The following is a 22,832-nucleotide window of genomic DNA, read 5'->3' as shown; positions in this document are numbered from 1 at the left end:
TTGAAAGGAGGATGGATCTTGTTCAGAGGAAGCATGGGTGCTCTGCCAGCTGCCACAAACCCCATGTTTGTCTACTTGCTTTGCTATCCACAATTTAAATTTCATTGGCATCAGCAGAAGCCTGATGTGTAGATGTCAAGGAAAAAGAGAGATCCCAGAGGGCAAACTGAGCTTCCAGTGCCAAGGAATGAAAACATGTGCCCACATTTGGTGCAGCCATGACATAACAGGTATTCCTTGCGTTCTTTTAAGATTCCTTAGAGCTAAAGAATCAAATTCGAGGGGAATCTCTTACAAAATACACAGTGAGACTGTAATATTTTCCTCTACATTTTACATGAAAAATAAAAACAATCTCTGTTTACCTATGGCTTCGGTAGAAAGGCTTCTATTGTAATTATATCTTGTTTTCCAAGAAAGTTTTTTGCATCACTATTATTTGAGAGGTACAAAGCTGCAGGTGCTTGCTGAAAAATAATAAACCTTTATTAAAATTTCCAGTTTTTGCAAAAGCATTTTGACTACATTCCAAATCTACTTAAAATGCAATTAAATATTTACATTTATTCTCTAATAAGTATTGTAAGTAAATCAATACCCCAATTATCTTAAATTTTTGTGTGGTATTACAAAAATGCAGCAATTGTATAAATGCATAATTCTAATGAAAAAATAATGATCTTGAACTTTAAAAGAGCCCTTCATTTGGAGAGATGAAAGTGCTGTACATTCTTTCATTCATTATGCCTTATGGCCCCTGTGTGATGTAGGTGCTATTATCATCATTTTACAGATGGAGAAATTGAAAGGCTAATTAACTTGCCCAATTTACAACACTTTTAGCTGTAAACTTAGGGCATCCCATTGTACTTAAAGGCAAAACAGAACTCAGCTCACCTGTGATGAACATTTTCTAAAAATTCTTAAACTCCATAAGCCTTTGACTTATAGGAGAGAATATCTCACAAGATTTCGGAGTTGGCTTTGCACTGATGGTAGCTTTGAGCACCACAGCAATGTGCTGCCTAGAAGCAAACATCAGAGCACCAGGTTATTGTGAAGTATGTCACCAAGCTTCCCAGCTGGGTATGGAGATGATACGCATTTTTATCCGGTGTTATTTACTGTTTGTACTTTCATTTCATAGGACACACCACACTGCATTTCTACAAACACGCAAACAAACAGTGTTTGCTGACAAACTCATTCCCTCAGTTTACTTATGTGTTCCATGAATTTCTTGACTCTGTCAGGATCAACAGCATTTGCCCAATATCCTTCTTTCTTGAAATATGAGCCAATTATTAGAGCATCTGCATCCAGGTAATTCCTCACATTCTCCAGAGTCACTCCAGACCCAACCAGCACAGGAATCTTCACAGCATTCTTAACCTCTGAAGAGAAGAAAATCAAAATCAGGGTTAATTTCTGTGTTTGAAACTCTCACCATAAAGATTCTGATTTGCCTAGTTTTTCAACAGAAAAATAAAGGTATCGAGAAGTTTGTGACTGTGGCATTTATTACTTCTTCTGCAGAATGAAACAGATTCTCTAGAAAAAACACCTTTAGCTCTAAACAGAAAAAAAATCCTACTTTTTACATTCTATTGTCTGGAATATTTCCATATATTTGCTTGTAAGAAAGAGAGCAGGGATCATACAGGCACCACTGACAGCTCAGCTAGCTTTTCCAGAAAGCAGAAGCCAGAAAGAAAAGTGGTCTTTAATCAGTATGAGGAATGACAATGGAATAAAAAGGCCTCTTATTTTTCTGTAAACAGTGTTACTTAATCATCTGCCCTTTTACCTGGTTTCAAGAGGAGAAACAGACAAAAACAAGGCTCAAAACACAGAACTAGCTTTGGAAGGAGGAAAAAAAAAGCCCAGTTCAAGAATTATTTAAGCATCCTTCTGATCATTTTATGTCAAACTGACCATCCAAAGAGTGACTCATAGGACTGGATGCTTCATCCCCTTAGAGGAATGTTGTGAGCCATTATTTCTGCCCTTTAAAATCATATAAATTGGCTTAATTAGCGATAAGCTGATGGTAAGGTAGTTATAGCTCGAGGTAACTAGGGAAAGCACACATGCAACAAATAAAAGTCTGCTTCAAAACACTGTTTAAATGAAGTTCCATCAGAAGCCTAACTTATTAATTATGCTTCAGGGAAGACTAATTATTTATCACCTTCTACTTTACTGAAGAAAGGGGATCAATTAAAATGCTCTTGAATCTCTTTTTAGGTCACAGGCTCTACCATTTTTCCATCCAGGAACAATAACTCCTTAAAAAGATTTTAACACAAAAATAAAACCATTCAACACAGCCCTTCCTGAAAATGTAAAACAAATCAGATGGATCATGCATATATGATTAAAACTTTGGTTATTTCTATGCATATTTGCTATTGTTATTCTCATTCTGCTTACAGCAACAAAATAATTAATTTCTAGTTACTTAAAGCATTATTACTGGTACCCTGTTCTAAAGAAACCTGGTTTGTTTTTTTTTTTTAACTATCTATATGCTCTTAGGAATATCCTATATGCTTTACATCAATACCAGTGCACGATTAAGGTGCATCTGACCACAGATTTGTGACAATACTCGACTGAATCCTCAGAGGAACCAGGCTCCAAGTCAATATTTGTTCTTACAAGTGCGTAAAGCACATTAGCAGGGAGCTGTTCCATAATTATTTCACATCAGCAGGAAAAACGAAGAGCCAAATAATTAAACAGAGCATGTTCATATGGGTCTGAGACAACAGCTCAGCCCTGCTGGGCAAAGGGGAAAAACCCAGTGAACCCTGAGGCTGATCTGAAACTGCAGAACAACCCAAAGCCTTCCGAGGTGGGAAGGTATCAAGTGCTGCTGCGATCTCTGCGTGACACACGGAGTGCACACTCATCTCCTGGGCTGGAGGTTTATTCGCAATGACAACGTGAGGAATGGCAAAGGGAGTGCTCAGTGTGCACTGAGATGTGTTACCTCATTAAGTATGCTACAGATGCTACTTTTAAGTCCTTTCCAAGCACATCAGGGCCTAAAGTTGATTAGTAGAAGGTGATTTGTCTATTGGCTGTGCTAATACAGCTTCTAACCTGTAAAAGAAAATACAGCACCAGCAGTGAGATGCGCTTTTGTGTTGCAATGTTCAGTCACTGTCAAAATACCTCTAAACACAGAGCTCTGCTTCGAATCTCTCAGGTTTCCTGGCATTCTTTTTCTGACTTTTTTTTTCCATGACACAGTGAGAAAAAGGAGACAATTTTGTGATGTTAGAGTTAAGAAGACAGGGAAGTTTACCCAGGTTTCTCTGTTCCAGCGGACTGTAACTAGAGGGCACTGTGCTCTTTCTTGTGACAGCACAGCTGCACACAGGTCTTTAATAAAACCCAATGAAATCGTGCTTGGTTGCAAAGCACAATGAAAGCATTTGAACTATGGTATGCACAAGTTTCGTGAAATAAAGGCCAAGTGCTCCTAGCTTGAAAACAATGGCAAAGAGTGGTGTAAAAATAAGCACCACTCTGCCAATAACTTGCTCCACTACTCTTCTTTAACAGCTTTCTCATTGCAGTGATCACTGTACCGTACACAACATTATGTTTATGGTAATGCTCCACTCTTAACACATTTCAGGTTTTTAATTCAAAGGACTTTTTCTCTGCCATTAAATTTAGGGCTTCAACAGGAGATGTGAGCGATCAGTACTTTTTCTATCTCTGAGGGTATCACACAGGCAGCAGCCTCTATTTTGACCATCAAAAGATGAGAGGGTGAGTCAGTCCTGAGGCCCCTTTTATGAACAGTAATTAAGGAGGTGACAGTCACAGCCAGCTGTTGGATTTCACTATGTACCTGTTTTCCACAGGTTACTCAGCTGAGACACTTTGTTTTGTTCAGAGAGATAACTGAGCAGTCATTATGCAAAGCTTTGGTCACTCAAAATACGAACTGAATGCAAAGCAAGTATTTCAGCAGCTAGAAGGAAAAACCTGATGGGTTCACACATCCAACCAAAGAACGTTCCACAAGGCAGCAAGCTGGAACTTCTATAACCTCTTAGATGAAAAGACGGTTTATTAATGAGCTGCAATTCAAAATGCTCAGCTCTAATTCTTGCTCCTTTAACAACGTGAAGCCTGATTTTTCAGACCTTGTACTCCATCGACCTCTGGAGCCCTGGAGTGCCCAGGCAGCCCTGGAGCAGAGCCTGCCAGCCCAGAGAAGGCAGCAACACACACTGCAAACAAAACCTGACTGAACACAGATCTCTGCCTTGACAGGGAAACACTTCCCACAGCCCATCACAAATCAATCAATTCTACACAAAGACACAGAGGCAAAACCACTTCTATATTACTGCACAACAAAGCTGAAAAAGAGACATGACAAAAATCTCATCTGTCTCTCAGCTTTGCTTTCAAGAGCTGCTTTGCAGTGTGATGAAAGGTGCCCAATTGTATCACCGTAACATGGCACTGCCGGGGCTGCATAAATTCCTGAAATGCAAAATCTCACTCACATCAACACCAACTTTGTAGATTGTAGATGTGATCCCTTTTAAGAACCTCCTGACATAGATATGCCTAATTTGTCATCTTTCTATACTGTGGAATACTGATTTTTAAGTTCTTCCCTTAACTGTTTTAAGACATCTTTCTCATGAGAGGGCCTGCTAACATCCAAAACGCTGTGATCTGAGTACAATAAACCCATGATCTGCACACTCTTGCTTTCATAACACAAATCCAAACACAGAATTAATGTGTACTTCATTACAGCTGCCAACTCTGATTCATTCTGTTCTTTGGACCCAGAAAGAGAAAGAGACTGACAGAGACAAGTTTGTTCACATGAAAGAAAAGCAGAAGCTATGGTTCTGTCTGGTTGGGGTCCTGTGACAAAAAAGCCTCTGGGCCTACAGGTCAGGTTTTGCTCTCTGATGCAGGAAATCAATGGAGGTTGCGTGTGCATACATGAAAGCACAATTTAACTTAGGATTTTGCCCAAAGATATAGTAAATAGTTTTTTAAAAGTTACTTAATCTGCATAAGTAACAGTGGGACATGAAGTACAAACAGCGATGGATCTCCAGATCAACAAAATTTTTGCAGTCTCTAAAGCAGGCATAGCTTCCAGTATCACCTGTTCCATGTATCATTTCTAATTTACTGTACCAAAAGACCCAGCTAATTCAAGAGGCTCAGTGCTCATACCAAGCCATCATTTTCTTTTTAATATTGGTGACTGAGGCATAGCTATTTGTAATCTGTTTTTTAGCAAAAGGTTTAATATATATGAAATAAAAACCATTTTGACAAGTTCAACATTCATTTTAAATGCCCTTAAGCATGCGTGATACGCATAAAGCCCTGAAACATGGAATGATTTTATGTTGTTTCAAAAGATACAAAAATACAGCAGAAAAAATACAAATAAAACCTGTTGAGGTGCAGGTTATCTCTGACAGGTAAAGTATGTTTTTCACACTGATCTGCTAACTTAAGCTGAATACAATACAGTGCACTGGGACTTAAAACATGCCAAGTTACAGTGTGTCAGGTAAAGTAAAACCTAAAAAAAACCCACATTCTATTTTATGTAGTGAGACATTCAAAGTCAAGCCATTGATCTAAATTAAAATTAGTGACGAAAATTAAATGTCCCCATGATAGAACTTTAACTCCAGCATGGGAGCAATACCGTTTCATGAACACAGCCCAAACTTATGCCAATAGAAAAATATCAAGAATCATAGCCCTTTTGCAAAGGTCAGAACTCATAGGTCAAATGAATCTCCCTTGACAAAAAGTCCACACTATTTAAAAATTATTTTGATGTTAATATCTTCCTGTCTACCAAAGAACTCATATTCTTTCTGAAAATCTTCCAAGCAGTACTTTCCCTGGTATTAATGTTTGGAACGTTGCCTTATCAAAATGCCCCTTTTCTCGCAGGAATTCCATTTTCATTGTGAAAGATAAGAACACCAAACTCTTCAGTGGAAAGATTTATGGCTAGCTAGTTAGTTTAATACGGCTAGTTTTAGCATAGCTGTTTTTTGGGGGTTATAAAGTGGCTTTTTCTTATATTAGGGCTTTTTACGAATGGAACAGTATTTTCTTTCAGCACCAGCATCATTCAGTGCTATGGAATATAACACTGCATCCATATATGGATGTCCTGGGTTTCAGTGCAGGACGTTCACAAAGTATTTATTCTATTACCATCTTCATGAGCTGTTGAAAACAGGTGGGGCAGTGTTTTCCCAGGCCCCATCCCTCTGGGCTATCTTCTGTTAAAGGCCCCATCAATGCCTTGCCCCTCATAGCTAACTCCCTCTGGGAGCTATCTCTGGTTAATGGGCCATCAAGGACCCCCTGCATGACTCATGGAATGATATCATCCCATTGTGAGATGCTCCGCCCAGGGGGAGGAGCCAAGCATTCCCACCTGGATATAATCTGGGGTTTGGGACAGTTCAGGCAGCCCTTATCCACTAGATTCCCAGAAGACAAGAGCTACCAGACCTTTCTATGGGATCACTGCTTCAGGAAGACCACCTCATCTGGATTGCTACCACCACCCTAACTAACAGGGTGTCAGGTTGTATTCTGACTCTGTCAGGGGTCTTCTGTACTATTGCATTTTATTTTATTTTATTTTACCTTCTTTCAATTAAATTGTATTTCTGACTTGGAGTGTCTCACTGGTTTTGCTTTCAAACCACTGCAATGGAATATATATATATAAAAAAGCTTGGAATAATTATCATTTTTGCCCTGCCAAACCATTGTACAGAAACATACCACAGCCCATCTAAGTAACACCACAAATATGTTCATCCTGATCAGATGAAACCCCACAGTGAGAGTTTCTTGCCTCTCATCATTCCTCCCTCCCTGCTGCCCAGCCTGGGATCTAGGTTGTGGAGTCCCTTGTGCCCTTAAAGGAATTTCCAACTGCCTTGCTCTGGAAAAGCAAAGATAGATACCTTTCCCAGGTGTAACAAAGGCCTCTCCCCTATGGCTCCTTGCAAACGCTGCGCAATCTGTTTCCCTGGGTTTCACAAGTCCATCACTTCCCCATGGTCACTTCCCCATGGTATCCCCTTTCCCTGTTTCCCCATTAGCTATGGGGCCTGGTGTCCAATAGCTGTCTTCCCCATGGTCACCTGCCCCCTGCCCTGCCCGCCTTGTACCATCCACGAACTGAGAAGATTCACATGATCCTCCTCTTTTGGCCTCCGGATTTCACCTTCAGCACATGGAATAAACGCCTGCTGGAATTAATCTGGGGCTGGGAGCCTTCTGCCTCTCTGCTGAGCTAGCCTTGTAACGTGTGTGGTTGTGTGAGCTTGATTGTGCCTGAATTCTTCTCAAGCAGTTTCTCCACTGGAGAGGCTGACTGGGATCCAGCAGGGCTGTAGCTGCACTCCGAAAAAGACACACCATTACGCTAGGTGACACCTCAAATACCTCCGATCTGATCAGATGAGACCCCACAGTGAGAGTTTCTGCCCTGCTCCCTGCAGGCAGGCTGGGTGTGGTGGCCTCACCTCGCAGGTGCCGGGGGTCTGCGGGGTGTCCGGTGGCCGTGCCGGTCAGCACCACGCCGTCGGCCAGGAACAGCTGGGCAGCAGCCGCCGTCTGGGACACGCTGACATCGGCCGTCAGGGCATGGGCACTGCAGGGACACACAGCCTGTCACACACCGTGCCACCCGCACCCTCCCTCACCACCCTCCTGCCAGAACCCCCAGGGGCAGCTTTACACTGGCAGCCAGGCAAGAGTTAAAAACAAACTTTTCCTTCAGAGTGCCCAAAGTGATGGGTTATTGCTCCGGGTCTCCTGGCTCCAGAGAGCGAGTGTGCTAAGTGTGAGCCACCAAGAGTCAATTGAGACAGCTGCTTACACGTCAAGCACCTGTATTTCAGAAGTGTTGAGCACACAGAGCTCTCTGACTTCAAGTGGGAGTTGTGGATGTGCCCTCATTCATAAATCAGATCCCGTTGCCTAGAACCTCCACAAGTCCAACTAACAGGAAGTATAGTTAATACCTCTGATAGAACCACAGGAATCATCTTACACAGCAATTACAAACATCAATTACACCTGCATCCCAGCTGTTCAACAGCAGGCTTTGATATATGGGTGACACACTTTGTCTGAAACCTTTCACAATAGCAGCTATTAATTTATGTGGTCCCAAACTTGGAAAGAATTCCAGCCATTGCTGCTTGAACACCCGACACTGTTGTTTCTGTATTTAAATAGAAAACAACAGCTATGGCAAACATGTTGCACTGCTGAGTGGTGATGGCACAAGAACAGTTTCTCCTAATTTAAAGAACAGGAGCATAGCAGCTCTCATTGGCAGCTGCATTTTTCTACATTAAAAAGCTCAACCAGCAAGTCCTTCAGCAATTCCTTCTGAGCTTATGTTTCTGCCTGGAATGAAAACTTTTTTGCCTTTCTCAAAGGCCAACTCTTTGAAAAATGGGAAGTATAATCCAAATAGCAATTCATCAATTGTCAAGACTAAGAACAGAAATGACATGATGCAATTTCATTTACAGAAAGTCTAGTGCAATGTATTTGCATTTATATATATACATATTTATATATATTTACATTAAAAAATCATCAGAAAGAAACTGCTCTGAAAGGACCTGAAAAGCTTCATCTGACCACCACACTGCATTGTTTCCTTTCTCTTTTGAAATTTATTACCTGCTTATTACATATTTAAGATCTTCCAAACTTGATTATTCTCATGATTGCTCACATACTACACACAAACATTTTAATTAGGTTATTTAGCATGTATAATACATAGCACTTGAGCAGTTTGTCTGGGGGGGGAAAAAAACAAACCCAAAGAGTGACATCTAAATAGCTGAAAGTACCATGTGACAGGTAAGATAAAGTATAAGCAGAAAAGAAACTGGATTTATCTGTCATAAGTTCCTTCTGTTTGATAATCATAGAACATAACCCTTACATAGACAGCACTGATTTAAGTAGCAGGAATCAGTATTATTGGCAGGAAGGAGAAGAAAGAGAAGAGCTTTTTAAAATGCCAAAATACGATCACTTGGATGCTTTTATATGGCAACTGCCTTCATAACTAAAAAATAACCTTGGATACCTAACTTTCGGAAACAAAACTTCTTTAAACACAATAGACTTGTACACATGAATACAGAGTCTCAATACCAGATGCAAGGCTTTTACAGCTGGCATACTGAAGACCTGAAGGTTAAACAACTACCAACTTCACAGACAAAGCAACTTGCAACTTACAGCTGCACATTTATTTTTAAACATATCCCCTTATAGCACTGCAAGTCTGTGCTTAAATAATAAACTTCTCAGCATATGATTAACTTTCCTGGAAGAAAAATGACATTAAAAAAAAATCAAAAAATGAAAAATATAAGATCACGATTGCATTCATATTTACACAAAATTCTGCTTGTATTTACCTATGTTTCTTTTTAATATCAGCAAAAATCTGAATGTTGTCTGCTCCAATGTGTTTTCTGTATCGTAGCAAGTCACCTGCACAGGCATTTATAATCCCTTCATCAGCCACGTGAGAAAACACAAACCCTTCAGCCCGGATAAAATCAAGACCTGAAAACAGACAAAAGCAACGTTTTAGCTAAAACTGAGGACTGGAAAACAACAAAACACTAAAACCAAACGAAAATCCACCTTACTGCCCTTCTTATTTGATCCCAGCACAAATTGCTTCATGTGCGCTAGGGCTAACCAACATCACTTTTCCGCATATTTCCCATTCTTTATTTTCGCCCCTATTCTCTCTGACTTCTTCCCATCTCACTGCTTTCAGCTCCCATCTCTCCCAGCGACCCCACCAGTTTTCCCCCAGCCCCTGGTCCCCTTCTCTCCCTCAGCCCCTCAGTTTGCTCCTGTGTGGCTCAGAACAGGCAGCTGCACACCCTGCCCTGTCTCCTGCTGGATGGGTCAAAACACAGCTCCACTACTCTAACGACGTGTTTTCTCTCCAAAAAGTTCCAGAAACTTTCACTGTACTACTGCTTTCCTGACATCTATTCCCCTGGTAAAGATGCCTGAAGTTGGCCATCAGGTCAAAAGCACCAAAGCTATGGACACAGAGGAATAGCACTGTCATCTGTCTTTAGGACATTGGGCAAGAAAACACAGCCTGAAACATGGTATATGCAACCCATGTGACTCCATCTGAATGTGGCATGTTTCCTACACAGCACCACATCAATAAATTGCTTCCAGAGCTGTGCCAAAGGCTTAGGAAGGGTCAAACATTCCCCATTCTACTCGAACCATCAATCCTGCCATGCCTTAGTAACAGAGGTTCCACCATATTCATTAAGTTTTGTCACCAGGAAAGTTTTTTTGGGATGGATACTGAAGAGGAAGAGTATGAATTTTAATTACTTTACATGGGCTAAACATTGACATTCCGGGCCCCCTCCACAGCTTTGAAATATCTCTGGTGTAAGACTGGAGCCTTGGACCACAAAGCAATAAGCCCACAGCTGTGAGGCACAAGATTTAATTCTGACTCCCTTACTGCACTCCTCACTTCTCTCCTTCCTTTCACAGCCTTGAACCTGTCACCTAAAACCTGCCTCTTTTACACATCTGTATAAAAGCTCTGCACTCATCTTGTGCAGTTTTGCTGTTCTTCCAGTTTGCTTTGGAGGTGTCTTCCAAGCCCTTCTGAAGCTCTGCTACTGCTCCAGCTTTGGAGTCAGATGCACATTTAATTAGAGCTGACATCATGCAAAGGAAAGCAATGCATGTGGAAGCAGTCATCAAGAATGCAATCCTACCCGCCAGAGAACTGATTAGGCAACAGAGGCATTACCTTAGCACATTCCAACTATAAACATAGATGATCTTGAAAATTTATTTACCAAATGACAAGGTGTCTGTTTATTTTAAAATTTCAGTTTCATTCCAAAAGCCCTGAAGTTGCAGAAACAGAAGCTTACGCCTGACAGAGAAGAGCCTGCATTGCTTAGCAACACAGACTCCAGCTAACAAGAAACATCACAGATGGATGCCAAATCAAATGCAAGCTGTCCTGTGCCTTGAGATTAGTGGGTGCAAAGCATGGAGTATTCTCAGGATCCAAAGGCCACAAGTACCACTGCAGGTGCTTGTAGACACTGGGTGAGAAACACAGTGCAAATAGCTAAACTGAGATTTCTACATCTAGGAACAAAAGCTATAGCTTCTAATAACATCACCCAAGCTTACAGAACAATTCAGAGTTATATAAGAATAATTATTTCTCTAATCATAAGACTATGGATGAGCCTAGAGACACGAGACACTTTCACAGCAATCAAGGTAAAACTAAGGACAGGGCCTATTCAATGAGTAATTTCATTTATTGAAGTCACTGCTTACACATTGTTGATGCTTGGTTTGTGTTTCCTTAGTGCAGTAATACAAGACTTTCTGCTAAACATGGGATTGTACTTAGTTTAACAAGGCTGCACTCTCCAACTGGGTTTTTGGAGGCCATGAAAATACAATTTTTAACCAAGTGTAATAGGTGCAGGCACCATATCATTACCCTTCTGTTTTATGAAGCCATAATCAGATTCTGCTAATGAATTCATTTTTATGCTCATAAAATTGTGAGAATGATACTACTGCTTACTTTCACATTTGGCAAGTTGAAAAGTAATAGCCGTTGAATAGTTAATAGGCAGTCCCAATTCTGACTTACACGGGAACAACACATTTTGTAGTTTCACTGGAGAACAGGAATAGGGAATATCCAATGAAAACTAATAAACAGAACACTTAGAGGAGCATTGATTTTGTCTGCTGTAGGCACTGGAGGCACAGTCTGTGCTGCAAAAACACTTCTCAGGACACTGTCTTGCAGCAGCTCCTCCCGTGCTCAGCATGGGCCGCAGGCACAGGAGCAGGGTCTCCAGCAGGATCCACAGCACCTGCGGGTGCTCCCTGCTGCAGTTCTCAGCTGAGCTGCCTCCCCTCACCACTGCATTAACATGGTGGCACTTAAAAAGGACAGCAAAAACCACAGCACACAACTCTGCCTAATAGTGTCTTACCCTAAAGAGTCTTGTGGATGATAGCAAGTGAATTCCCACTCTGCTGGCGTAGGAAGGAAGGGAATGGGCTCAGACAGCAAAGCTGTGTTTACAAAAGACACGGAGAGATCTGGGATATCTCCTGACATGAAGCCTCATTTATTAGCTATCAACTGTGTCATCATTACTGATGAAGACTGATTCAGAACTGGAGTTTCAGTAACTTGATTCTTAAAGGAAAAAGGGCAGCTCCAGGTAAAGATGGCAGTCGGACTAGATGGCTGTTTAAAGTCCCTTCCAACTGAACCATTGTTTTCTAAATTTATGAGGTAACAAAAATGTAAAAATGGAGCCCTGATTCATGATGAGTGACCCAGGCTCACTCAGGCACAAGACCCTACAGTCCCTGCTCAAGCTAGTTCAGCCCCCATTCACACTGCAGAGATGTGGATTTCCCATCACCCTTTACAAAATAAAACCAACGCCTTCTCCTAGAGACCAGTTATAAATTCTCTGTGTGGTTCTCTTAAGAACAGTTATACCTACCAAAAACAGGGATTTCCACAGGGAAAATGAAATGACTGTATAGTAGGCACAAGATGCTACATATGGTTTTTAGCTGAAACACCTTCAGCAAGTTATTTTTGTAGTGAGAGCAGGCAGGATTTTCTTTGTTAATAGCCACCTGTCAAAATTGTATTGACATTAAAGTCACTACTAAGTTGCTACAGAAAAAAAACTATTTAAAGATTTGCTACCTACAAAGTAGTATCCACTTTACTAGGGTTTTGCTTAAAGTGATTTTTTTTTTTGGCTTCCCTGTTCAGTGAACTTGAGACAATCGTTTTCAGAGAAGTGCAATGAAATGCATTAAACACAAGCTCTTCCTGGTTGGTGTTCCACAGTTACAGAGGAAATAGTGCAGAACAGTAGTAGAGCTGAGCAAAACCCAAGCCCTCCAGGAATTCTCCCCTTCATTAATAATTGCAAAGAAGAGAAATACATTGTTCCCAGACTATATCCCTTATTTAGTGATGATTTTTGCTCCTCAAAGGATTGCTTTTAAAAATAGGGTATGTGCTATTTTTTCAAATACCTATGTACCTCAAGTGGCCCACATGCAGCAACTTCCAAAAACTAAAGCTGGATTCTGTTACCATTTTTGAGGTTTTCATATAGGTTCTGCTGCAGCAATAAAAATTAGGTTTTCTCAATTTGTCAAGTGGCTAGATACTTTAAAAATGGCAACATCTGATTTTAAAGCTCACAAAACAAATCTCAGTTGAAAACACATCTATTAAGAATTTAAAGCTTTTAGAACATATTCAGCATAATTAAAACTGCCACTGCAGATAGGTTAACCTACATGATTGTACCTGAAGTATGGCTTCCAGTTAACACCAGCACTTTCCACCTGGTTCTATAAAATTTGTACATGCAAAAATGTGCTGCCTTACCATAATGACAGTCAATTTGGGCAAAAACAAGCATTAACCCTCAATTTACAAATTTGGGAAGTACAGGCTTTCTATATTAAGCCAGCCTTCATTTTTACATCATGGAGGGTTACATATGAAAAACTACAATTGCTTCAGCAAACAGTAGGAGCAGGAAGCCTAGCAATTCTAGGTTTCATGCAATAAAGCTAGATTAATTTATATTTAATTCCCCCAAATGCAGTTTAATTTCAAGTACTTTGGCTACCTGTACACTCAATTTTTATCATTATATAAAATGCTTCATTCTACTCATTCATTAAAAAAAGACAATGAAAACTTCGTTTTAATGGATAACAGCAACATCATATAAATAGATACCACATAATATATGCTGAATATAATAGGATATATGCATCATAAAATAGATGCTGAACCAGGATCCTTCACCACCATGGGTTAAATTGATCCTCACATATAATATAACTGAAGTAAATAAGAGTCACAACAAAGGCAGCTTTTAGACGTGAGCAGATTTAAACTAATTTAGACAGGTTTCACCTAGAAAGCTGCGGTGGCAGCACTGGGATTTTTAGCAGCCTCCAACTGAAGCAGTGCACAAGGACCATCCATTCTAATCAAGCAGGCATTTTTCTCAGCATCTAATTGCTCCTTTTCCAGGGTACAGTGAGCTTTCCATGGTATCTATGCACAAGGTATCATGGTATCACTGCACAGGGCGCAGTTTGTGGATAGCGAATGCCACAGCAAGAGCAGGACTAACTGATGAATCCTCTGCTTTACCTGCAGCCAGAGCAATGGCTATGGCCTGCTGGTTGGCAGCACAGAGCACCTGGACACCCAGGGGGACACGGGGACAGCTCTGTCTCAGGGCAGCACTGAGTACAGCCATGGTTGCGGTCACCTCCGGGCCCGGGCACACTGTGTAGGGCACGTCGTGCATGTTCTCCACCATCAAACCATCCTGGGGAAAGAATTGTGCAAAAACATCACTGCACCCTGCAAACACGGCTACTTTAACATTCTATATTGTGTATTAAGACACACAAGCGTGAAGGTTTTCCTTCAAAGGAAGGATTATCTACAGCAAGTTGTGTTGATGCATTTGGTGCACACAACCACTTATAAAGTGCTTTCATCAACAGCGTGGTATTTGCAGTAAAATCATGAAGAGGAATAAATGTGATTTTAATTATACATTCATCAATTTGGGTTTCTTTGATCCATCCTAAAATGTGAACTATAGGCAAATGAGTTAAATCTTACACCTCATTAAAAATAGTGTAAAGTCAAACTTCAATTATCCAAGGGGAATACAGGATATTGAGTATGTTTGGATAACAGAGGACTCTGAGATAATCAGGGCAATTTTCAATTCAATTAATGTCAGAAAATAAGTGTTACTTTGGATAAATAAAGGAATTTTTTGTTTGACTATTATTGTGCCAAATGCCATAATATGAACTATTGATATTTCTCCCATTCTGTATTCAGAACTACAGGAAGGAAGATATTGCTATTTATTGTCTATTACACCTCTCCATCCACATGGACATACTCTTAGCAAAGAATGGAGTGATGATAAAATACTCTGCTGATACAATTTGTACATTACCTGATCCCACTTTTCCAATCATTGCATAGGCTATACCAAAACGTTTGCAACAACTGCAGATAATACATATTTTTGTCAAGGATTAATAACAAGAGTAAAAGTAGAGCCTTGAAACATATTCCATGCCTGGCATTTTGCATTAGCAGAGAGAAGATAAAAAGGTATTTCTCACCAGCCTAATTCTAAAAATACGAAAAGTTTAATAGACAAACTAACTGTATATATACCAAACAAATTCTGCTCTCTCTGGAGTTTTATCAAACATCTTAATCCTTTAAAATGAGAGCTTTACCTTTCACAGATATTGTAACTGAACAAGAATAGAAGGAACATTTTTTTTGGGAAAAATACAATTAGAGATTAAACACTGAAGCTTGGTTAATAATAATAGAGAATCAGGAAGAGGAAACAAAAAAGTTTCCTTTAAAAAAATCTTTTATATGTAACACTTCTCTAATCTTTGTTGAAGTGTGGAAGCCCTTCTGGCAGTAAAAGAAAAGATACTATATAAAATAGTGTCATCATTTAATGGCTGAATTACAGGCTAAAGCACAAGCATCATAAATGAACACCCAACACAGAGAGTGGGGAAAAGTGAGAAGGAAATAATGCAGTGGAGCAACATGGTCAGTCCAAGCACACAACCTGCAAACACTGAATGCACCAGGGCACAGCTGCCTTTCCCAAATTCCTCCCAGCTGAGTATTTAAATACACAAAACACATGCTACCTAAAATGCAAAGGGACACAACCTGTTGATGGAAAAGGTGGCCTGATACGATGACACTCCACATCAGACCTTTGCATTGTGTGGTGTCATTCACCAACATATTTAATTACATAATTCCAGCCCAGGAAAACCTGAATTAGGCAAAGGAACACCAGGTATGGCAACCAACCAAAACACCTGTGCTTTAGTTTGTGTGTCTAATTCAGTATGTAACATCCACACTTCTGTACCTGTGACGGGAGGTGGCCACATGACAAAGGTGACACCCTGTCCTAAGAAAACCACAAAAAAAAAATCACAACGTTTAGTTATTTTTTCTGAAATGAGGTTAGGACTGTTCCAACAAACCTCAACTGACCAAATGGTCTTGGCATCTGAGGCACAGCCACTGAATCCTTTGTGGTACCAACAGAAAGAGAAACCCTGTAGCCTCTTGTTCTCTCTACACATATTAAGTCAGTCTAAGCCAGAATGCAAAATTAGTCAGTAGTTGCATGTAGCAAAAGGACTAATGTAGAACTACAATACTTCAACAAATTCCAAAAAATGCAATGAGCCATCAAAATTCCATAATTCCTTCAGGCCAAAAAGCCTGGAAGCCTTTGGCTCAAAAATGCTCTACTTGGCAGACTTCAGCAAAACCTGAGTGTCAGGGGAACTCCAAGCTCATCATAAGGGCCAGGACCCAGGATCTGCAAAACTGAATCCCCAGGCTTCCAGGCAGTCAAGAATCAATCCCAACAGGAAGAAAGGCAACTGGGAATTGGACTTCAAAATTCTCAGCTCCTAAAGAGCCATGCTAGCAGCCAAAAAAAGCAAGAGAATGGGCTGGCAGAATTCCACAGAAATTCCACAGTGAAACTGAGCTTTTCACAACTTGCTACAACTTTGACAGTTCTGGATTTACATGAAGCAAGTTATTCCATTAACTACATTAATGAATTAATTCATTTAATAAATTATAAAAACCCCTAGCCATAGTGCTACACATAAAAAGTCTCATTGAATTCTAACTCAAAATTCAGGCGTATGGGAGGATTGCAACAGTTCTCTCTCCTGCTTTAAATTTACTGTATTCACTTTTCAGCAACTGCCTCTTCCTATGGCCTCAAGGTCCACAGTTACAGTGAATATTTTTGGTAAAACTTTAATAATGTGTTATTCTTTTGGTACCATCCGACTGTTCTTTTGCATATTATGCTTTGTTTAATTAAAAAGAGAACAACATATGTTCTGCAATACAGAAAGCTGAATTACAGATGCATTAAGTCAAAGCTTTCTTTCATATTTTATATAAAAAAATAACACCACAGATTTGTGTTTACTGAATTGATATGTATATGAAACAAACTTCAGTGCTATCAGACAGCTAATTAAAATGGGGGAAAGAAAACAGTTATGCTAAATTAAAGTTCTTGGAACTTAAGCTTATGGTTTAGAAGCCTATGGAAACAGCTTCTGCATTATATCCTCCAAAGCAGGATTGATGTAGATAGTGTGAGATAAAACTCTTGCAAGTACCTTCTGTGTTCCTTTTCTGTTGAATATTAAGATAATTCAAGTGTTGCTTATATGCAATAGCCTTATTATAAGTAATTTTCAAACAATATATTTCCTTTTTACTTTGAATGACTTCTGAAGTGCTTCACATGTGAAGTGCCCTTTGTATCACAGTCAGCTACTGAAAAACAGGTCATTTAAATAGCTCTCTAACTATATGAAAAATAATTGCCTTAGCTGTGTTCCGCTTACAGAAATAACCTCTTAAAACACTTCAGCTGCACACACATTACAGCAGAAAAGCCTCAAAACACTAACAACACTATAACCACAACTGATGTAACAATTGCACAAGTTTTAACTCAGCGTATACCTAACAACCTTTTCCCAGGGCAATTTTAACCCTAGAGTTTCTCCCCAGAGAGAGGCTTTACCCGCAAACACGTGCAGCCCAGTACAAACCTCTGCAAGCTCATCACCCCTACTCCTTTCTCCAGAAAAGGAGCAGGGTTTGCACCATCCCTATTATTATATAGGCTCAGGTGGGGACTAAGACAATGACAGCAATTACCCCCACACCCTTCATGTGCCCCTTATAAAGGAAAACAGGTGCCTTTGCAGAATATTTAATTGCTGTTTGTAACCACAGCTCTTAGCAATTTCTTTAAAAACTCACCTCCAGAGCAGGAGATCGCTGCCTTAACAGAAGTAAGCTGCTATCTCATGTTCTCCTGAACATGCCATAGGAGGTGGTTGTGGGCAGTCTGTCTGCTATTTTATTTTCCTGTAATACAGCTGAGATTTGAAATGTTAACCTCTGTAATCCAAGTGAAAGCTACCTACATGTTTCTATGCAGAAATACTACTTCATTCTGTCTCCACTGTTATTAAATTCTAAGAGTTGTGAATTCCAGTTATCACTGTAGTTATAAGAGCAATAGGCTTAACACTCTTTTATTTTATAAAAACATCAATGTAAAGCAAATACTAGTAACTGTTTTTAATGTCAGCTACTCCAGTAGCTATAGCTAGGAACAGTAACTAACAGTCAAGTGGGAACTTGTGCTCTATTTTCTAGCTACAAAACAAATGTCAGCCAGGCTGAATGGAATGAATAAAAGTTAACCTGAATATATAGATATTTTGCCTCTTTCTTAAAGAAAAGCAGGTACAAATTGGAGGGATTATAATGCCTCATAGCCTGCTGCTTATAAAATCTTGTCTAGGGAATTTCATTGTTTAGCAACACACAAGTAACAAAGCATATACATTTTGAGCACAGATGGCTTCCTAACTGAGCACTCACTTGTTTTCATTACTGTGCTCTAATATCACAAATCTTTCATATTTATTATGTGAAGCTGTGAATGTGCCAGACAAGTCACCTTACTCTGAATATACCAGGATTTACTTCCAAGTGCAACACAGATGGAGTGAGCAAGACCAGATACTCTATTTTTAAATGTTAACACCAATTTGAACAATTTGAGACAATACGTAAACATCTAAATAGCAGCAAATGGTTACGTATTTTCTTAAGGGCTACTGTGGGCAGCATTTGGGAACACTGTCAGTACAAACAACCATGGGAAAAAACCCCCTTTTTCTAGCTCTTCTTCCACAAGAAAAACTGACAGCTTGACAGTTCCTTTGGAATACTGAACAAGAAACCCAAATATATTCCCATTCCAGATTAGTCTGGCAGTGGTGATCTCAGTGTAAAAGCTGGGAAAGCTCCTGAAGAATCTATCATGAAAATTGCATTTCTTCTAAAGCAGCACAAAAAACTAAAGAATTGAATTGCAGAAAGTGTTAAGGAACCCTATGGATATTTATGGAGGCTCTCCTGATTCTCTCTGAGACTTATCTCCTTAATAAAGGATTTATTATCTTGCTCAAACACTGCTCTGTTCTCTAACACTGTAGAGACCTTTAGAATGAAGACTGGTGTGGAAGTATATTGATGTTACTGTGACTTCTATAGGAAAATGGGGTAATTGTAACTGTAAGCCCTGAATTTGTCCAAAAGTGTAGAGAAATGACTGCATTCACCTCATGTGTCTACCTGACAGGTAGATTTAAAGACATATTCAAGTTCAGAGACTGCAATGCACTTGCAGAAAAGGTAAACCAGTTAAAGCTGGAACTGCAGAATCCAGTACAACTGTTGAAAGGACAAAGTATAAAAGCCAAATTAAAACTTAGTGTTAGTACTGATTTTAAAGTTTATCTCAAAGCTGCTCCAGCTTTGTGCATGCCAGCAGTGGAACTAACTGCTTCCATACCTTCCTTCACCTTCAGGAATATTTGGTGTCTTCCTCCTGCTGTTGAAGGTTTCAATGTGTAACTATGATGCAAGGAAATGGGCAAACAAGCACTGCAATTGTGGAGCAATGACTTTATGAGTTATAGATTACTTGTGCAAGCACTTCCTCTGGCACAGGAAGGCAGAGATTAGCGTTTGCCACCCTTCTGATACAGATCAAATCACATTATACTTCATGGTGATACTGTAACGACAAAATATAAAGGCACAGTGCAGAATACAGAGTTATTGCACACCTGTTCTTTCAGGAGGAATGAAAAGGAAGAGAACTTCCTTGTTCTGTCCAACTTGCAGTCAGTTTTTCTAACTAGGTGGGCATCTCACACATGTTCATCTGGATCACAGATCCCACCAGATCAGCCCACCAGGTTATCGTCATTTTACCCCAGTGCTGTTTATCCTTGCAATGATCCTGTTCTCAGCATTCTTTCCTAATTTAGCCTTACCAGTGCTCTGCCCATAACCTACCTAGTCTGATCTGTCTTGCATTTTGACCTTGGTCTTCTATTCTTTAAACTAAACTCTCTTATTCAATTTTGTTCTGTCTGTAATGTATCATTCTAATTTATAGATTAAAAATGTTTAAACCAGCTTGTTCATAAAGTATTTCTGAAAACAGCAGCTCAGAGCAGTGACAGCTTGTTCACTGAAGACATTTTCAAACCTTGGACATCAGTACACCACCAGAAAATGTCCATAATGCTGGGGGCAGGTCAAAGAAAAAGCACATCAACACCCCAAGACAAGGTGTAATGAAATGTTTAAAACATATCTGACCTTTCAAAAGGACATACACCCTGTTAAAATCTACTGACTTATGAAGATTACTACACCCCTTTAGGTCCAACAGCAATTCTGACAGCAGTCTTTTCTTGCCTCTGGCTGAAAGTGGCCTTTTGGGCCTGCTCTTCTGGACGTGCAAAGCAGGCATGTTTGCTGCCAGCGGCCTGGAGAGAGGCTTAGAGAGGCCAGAAAAAGTCCTGAGCCTTTTTTTTTTTTTTTTCAGATCTTGAATTATCTGTGCTGTTTTGTTACAAACACAGCTGTGGGGTGATCCTGCACCCTCCAGGTTCCCAAGGCATGCATGCAAGTGTATCAGCTGGGCACATGGCATTCTTCCACGACCTCAGGAAACCAGAGGCTTGTACACAGCTAAAAATACAGTTGCTTGTCAGACTGGATTGATGAAGCGTTCTACAGCCAGAGACCTTGAACGCCAGCAACAGCCCATGTTTCAGGCCATGGGGGTTTTTTTAACTCCTTAAATTGACTTGATTTGTCTAACTCAAACACCCTGATTTGTACAATTTGAATCTAACCCTTTTCAATAGTTTTGGGTGCAGATGATCCTAAGGGTTTTTTTGTAATCTAGAAGGCTTACTTCCCATGTTGAAATAAAAGGCATGTATTTAAGCATCTCCCTAATTGATGAGCTTCAAGACGCTTTTGATGAATTACAGGCTCAATTTAAAATTCTGGCTTTGCAGAAGTGGTTTTGTGTAATGGCCATCATGGGAAGAAGGAAAGCAAAACTTACAACTCCAGCATCCTTGTAAGCTTCTGCCTCTCGACAAGCTTGATCAATGATCTGGGTCAATGGAAGAGAACTTCTTGGTGTCCCTGCAAGAATAATGCTGCTTACCCCAGGGCACAAACCAAACCCATGGACAGTAACAGCTTTGGCCAGGACATCCATGGGGTTTGCATACTGAAACAGGGACATACAGGGCAAACTTGCTCAAAGGCTGCCCGAACTCCTTGTGACATGCCTTAGTGACATCTCTTTCCTTATCTGAACTTGGCAGAGCTGCTGTAACCATTCAGCTCCTAAATCTAGTTCACAAAACGAGGAATGTCTGCTATAATCCACTGTTGCACCAGGTCTGCTCTTAGCTTGCTACTCATGTAGTTATAATTTACCCTGCATTAGTGATGCGCCAGACAATACAACCTATGGGCAAGACTGACCTCTTGGTCAGCACAGAACACCTGTGCTAAACGACAGGGAGTTTAAACCCAGTTAAAGCTATCCTTAATCTGCAAGGCTGATTGTATCTGATCCTCATGGCAGAAATACACACATACAGATTTCGTTGAAGTTGAATGGATTTCCTTTAAGACCAAAGTCTCTTCTGATATTTGGACTCCTAAGGTCAGGCAGTGGGAGTCTGAAACGGGGACTGTGCTGAGCCCCTGGAAAGGTGGACGAGGAGGCCAGGCTGGAACAGATCCTTCCCAGTGCCTCTGATGGCATGAGAGAGCTCCATCCAACTTCCATCCTATTCCAACGCCCATCGGTGCAACTCTCTAACCCTTGCTTCTCGAACCAAGAGCTCACCAAACCCAAACCCTTGTTTTCTCAGCCCGGGCTCCTACATGGAACTGTTTCCCGCCATTTTTACCTCTAAAACGGGGAGGGCCCAAACTTCCGGCGCTTCATGAGGGGCCCCTGGTTGCAGAGAAGGGAAGTGAAGCCTTCCAGGGGGACCGCAGCCGGGCTACGGGCTGATGCCGGCGACCCAGACCCGCTCCTGGTCCTGGTGCGGGTCCCGCCGGCCGTGCCGCCCGCCCGCCGCTTACCTGGCAGCGCTCCCACGTGCACCATCCCGACCACCGCCGCCCTGAGCCGCCCGAACAGCCCGGGCCGCTGCATGGCCGGCGGGGAGGGAAGGAGGGCCTGAGCGGAGCCGGGCCGGGCGCCTCCCGCCGGGGACCGGCACAGGGACCGTGCCGGGGGACAGGGCCGGGACCGAGTCAGGGACAGGATCCTCAGCCCCTCGGCTCGGCTCGGCTCGGTTCGGCTCGGTTCGGTTCGGCTGACCCCGGCGCGGTCCCACGTGCCACAGCCGCTCCCGCCGCTTCCGCGTTCGGGCCCCGCCCCTCGCCCCGCCCCTCCGGCTCCGCTTCGCGCGGGATCCCTCAGGCCCCGCCCCTAGCCCCGCCCCTCCGGCTCCGCTTCGCGCGGGATCCCTCAGGCCCCGCCCCTAGCCCCGCCCCCTGCCGCGCGCGGGACTCCGCGGTGCTCCCGCGCCCCGCCGGCCCCGCCCCGGCCCGCGCGCGGGGCCACGTGCGCGGTCGGGAGGCGGCCCCGCGCCGCCGCCGCGCGTTT

The 22,832-nt window shown here is 41.4% G+C and overlaps 2 protein-coding genes across 5 annotated transcripts in view; both read right to left on the bottom strand.

Annotated features, from left to right (window-relative positions):
• The window catches only part of LOC136296156 (protein C19orf12 homolog), a 29,921-nt gene extending 29,497 nt beyond the window's left edge, over nt 1-424 (bottom strand). Inside the window, exon 1 of the mRNA XM_066195021.1 lies at nt 366-424. The gene's annotated coding sequence lies outside the window, so the exon portion shown is untranslated. The remainder of the gene's footprint in view (nt 1-365) is intronic.
• LOC136296155 (uncharacterized protein F13E9.13, mitochondrial-like) lies at nt 404-22,567 on the bottom strand. 4 transcript variants are annotated; one of them, XM_066195015.1, is made up of 6 exons: nt 22,304-22,567; nt 21,261-21,343; nt 14,336-14,516; nt 9,501-9,651; nt 7,572-7,699; nt 1,204-1,394 (listed from the first exon to the last, which is right to left on the bottom strand). In XM_066195015.1, exons 1-6 carry the CDS (start codon nt 22,374-22,376, stop codon nt 1,204-1,206), a joined length of 807 nt encoding a protein of 268 aa, XP_066051112.1. In that variant the 5' UTR covers nt 22,377-22,567. The 4 variants fall into 4 exon arrangements, with proteins under 4 accessions (XP_066051116.1, XP_066051113.1, XP_066051115.1 ...); XM_066195019.1 differs by lacking the exons at nt 21,261-21,343; nt 22,304-22,567 and adding an exon at nt 18,074-18,153 and having other exon boundaries at nt 404-1,394; XM_066195016.1 differs by lacking the exons at nt 21,261-21,343; nt 22,304-22,567 and adding an exon at nt 17,832-17,946 and having other exon boundaries at nt 405-1,394.
• Nucleotides 22,568-22,832: the final 265 nt, after the last annotated feature.

This window comes from Chamaea fasciata, unplaced genomic scaffold (genome assembly GCF_029207755.1).
Source record: "Chamaea fasciata isolate MVZ Bird 193981 ecotype frontalis unplaced genomic scaffold, bChaFas1.0.hap1 SCAF_12, whole genome shotgun sequence".
NCBI lineage: Eukaryota > Metazoa > Chordata > Aves > Passeriformes > Sylviidae > Chamaea > Chamaea fasciata.
The sequence above is the reverse complement of the archived record's forward strand: the minus strand, read 5'-3'. Positions and strand labels throughout refer to the sequence as shown.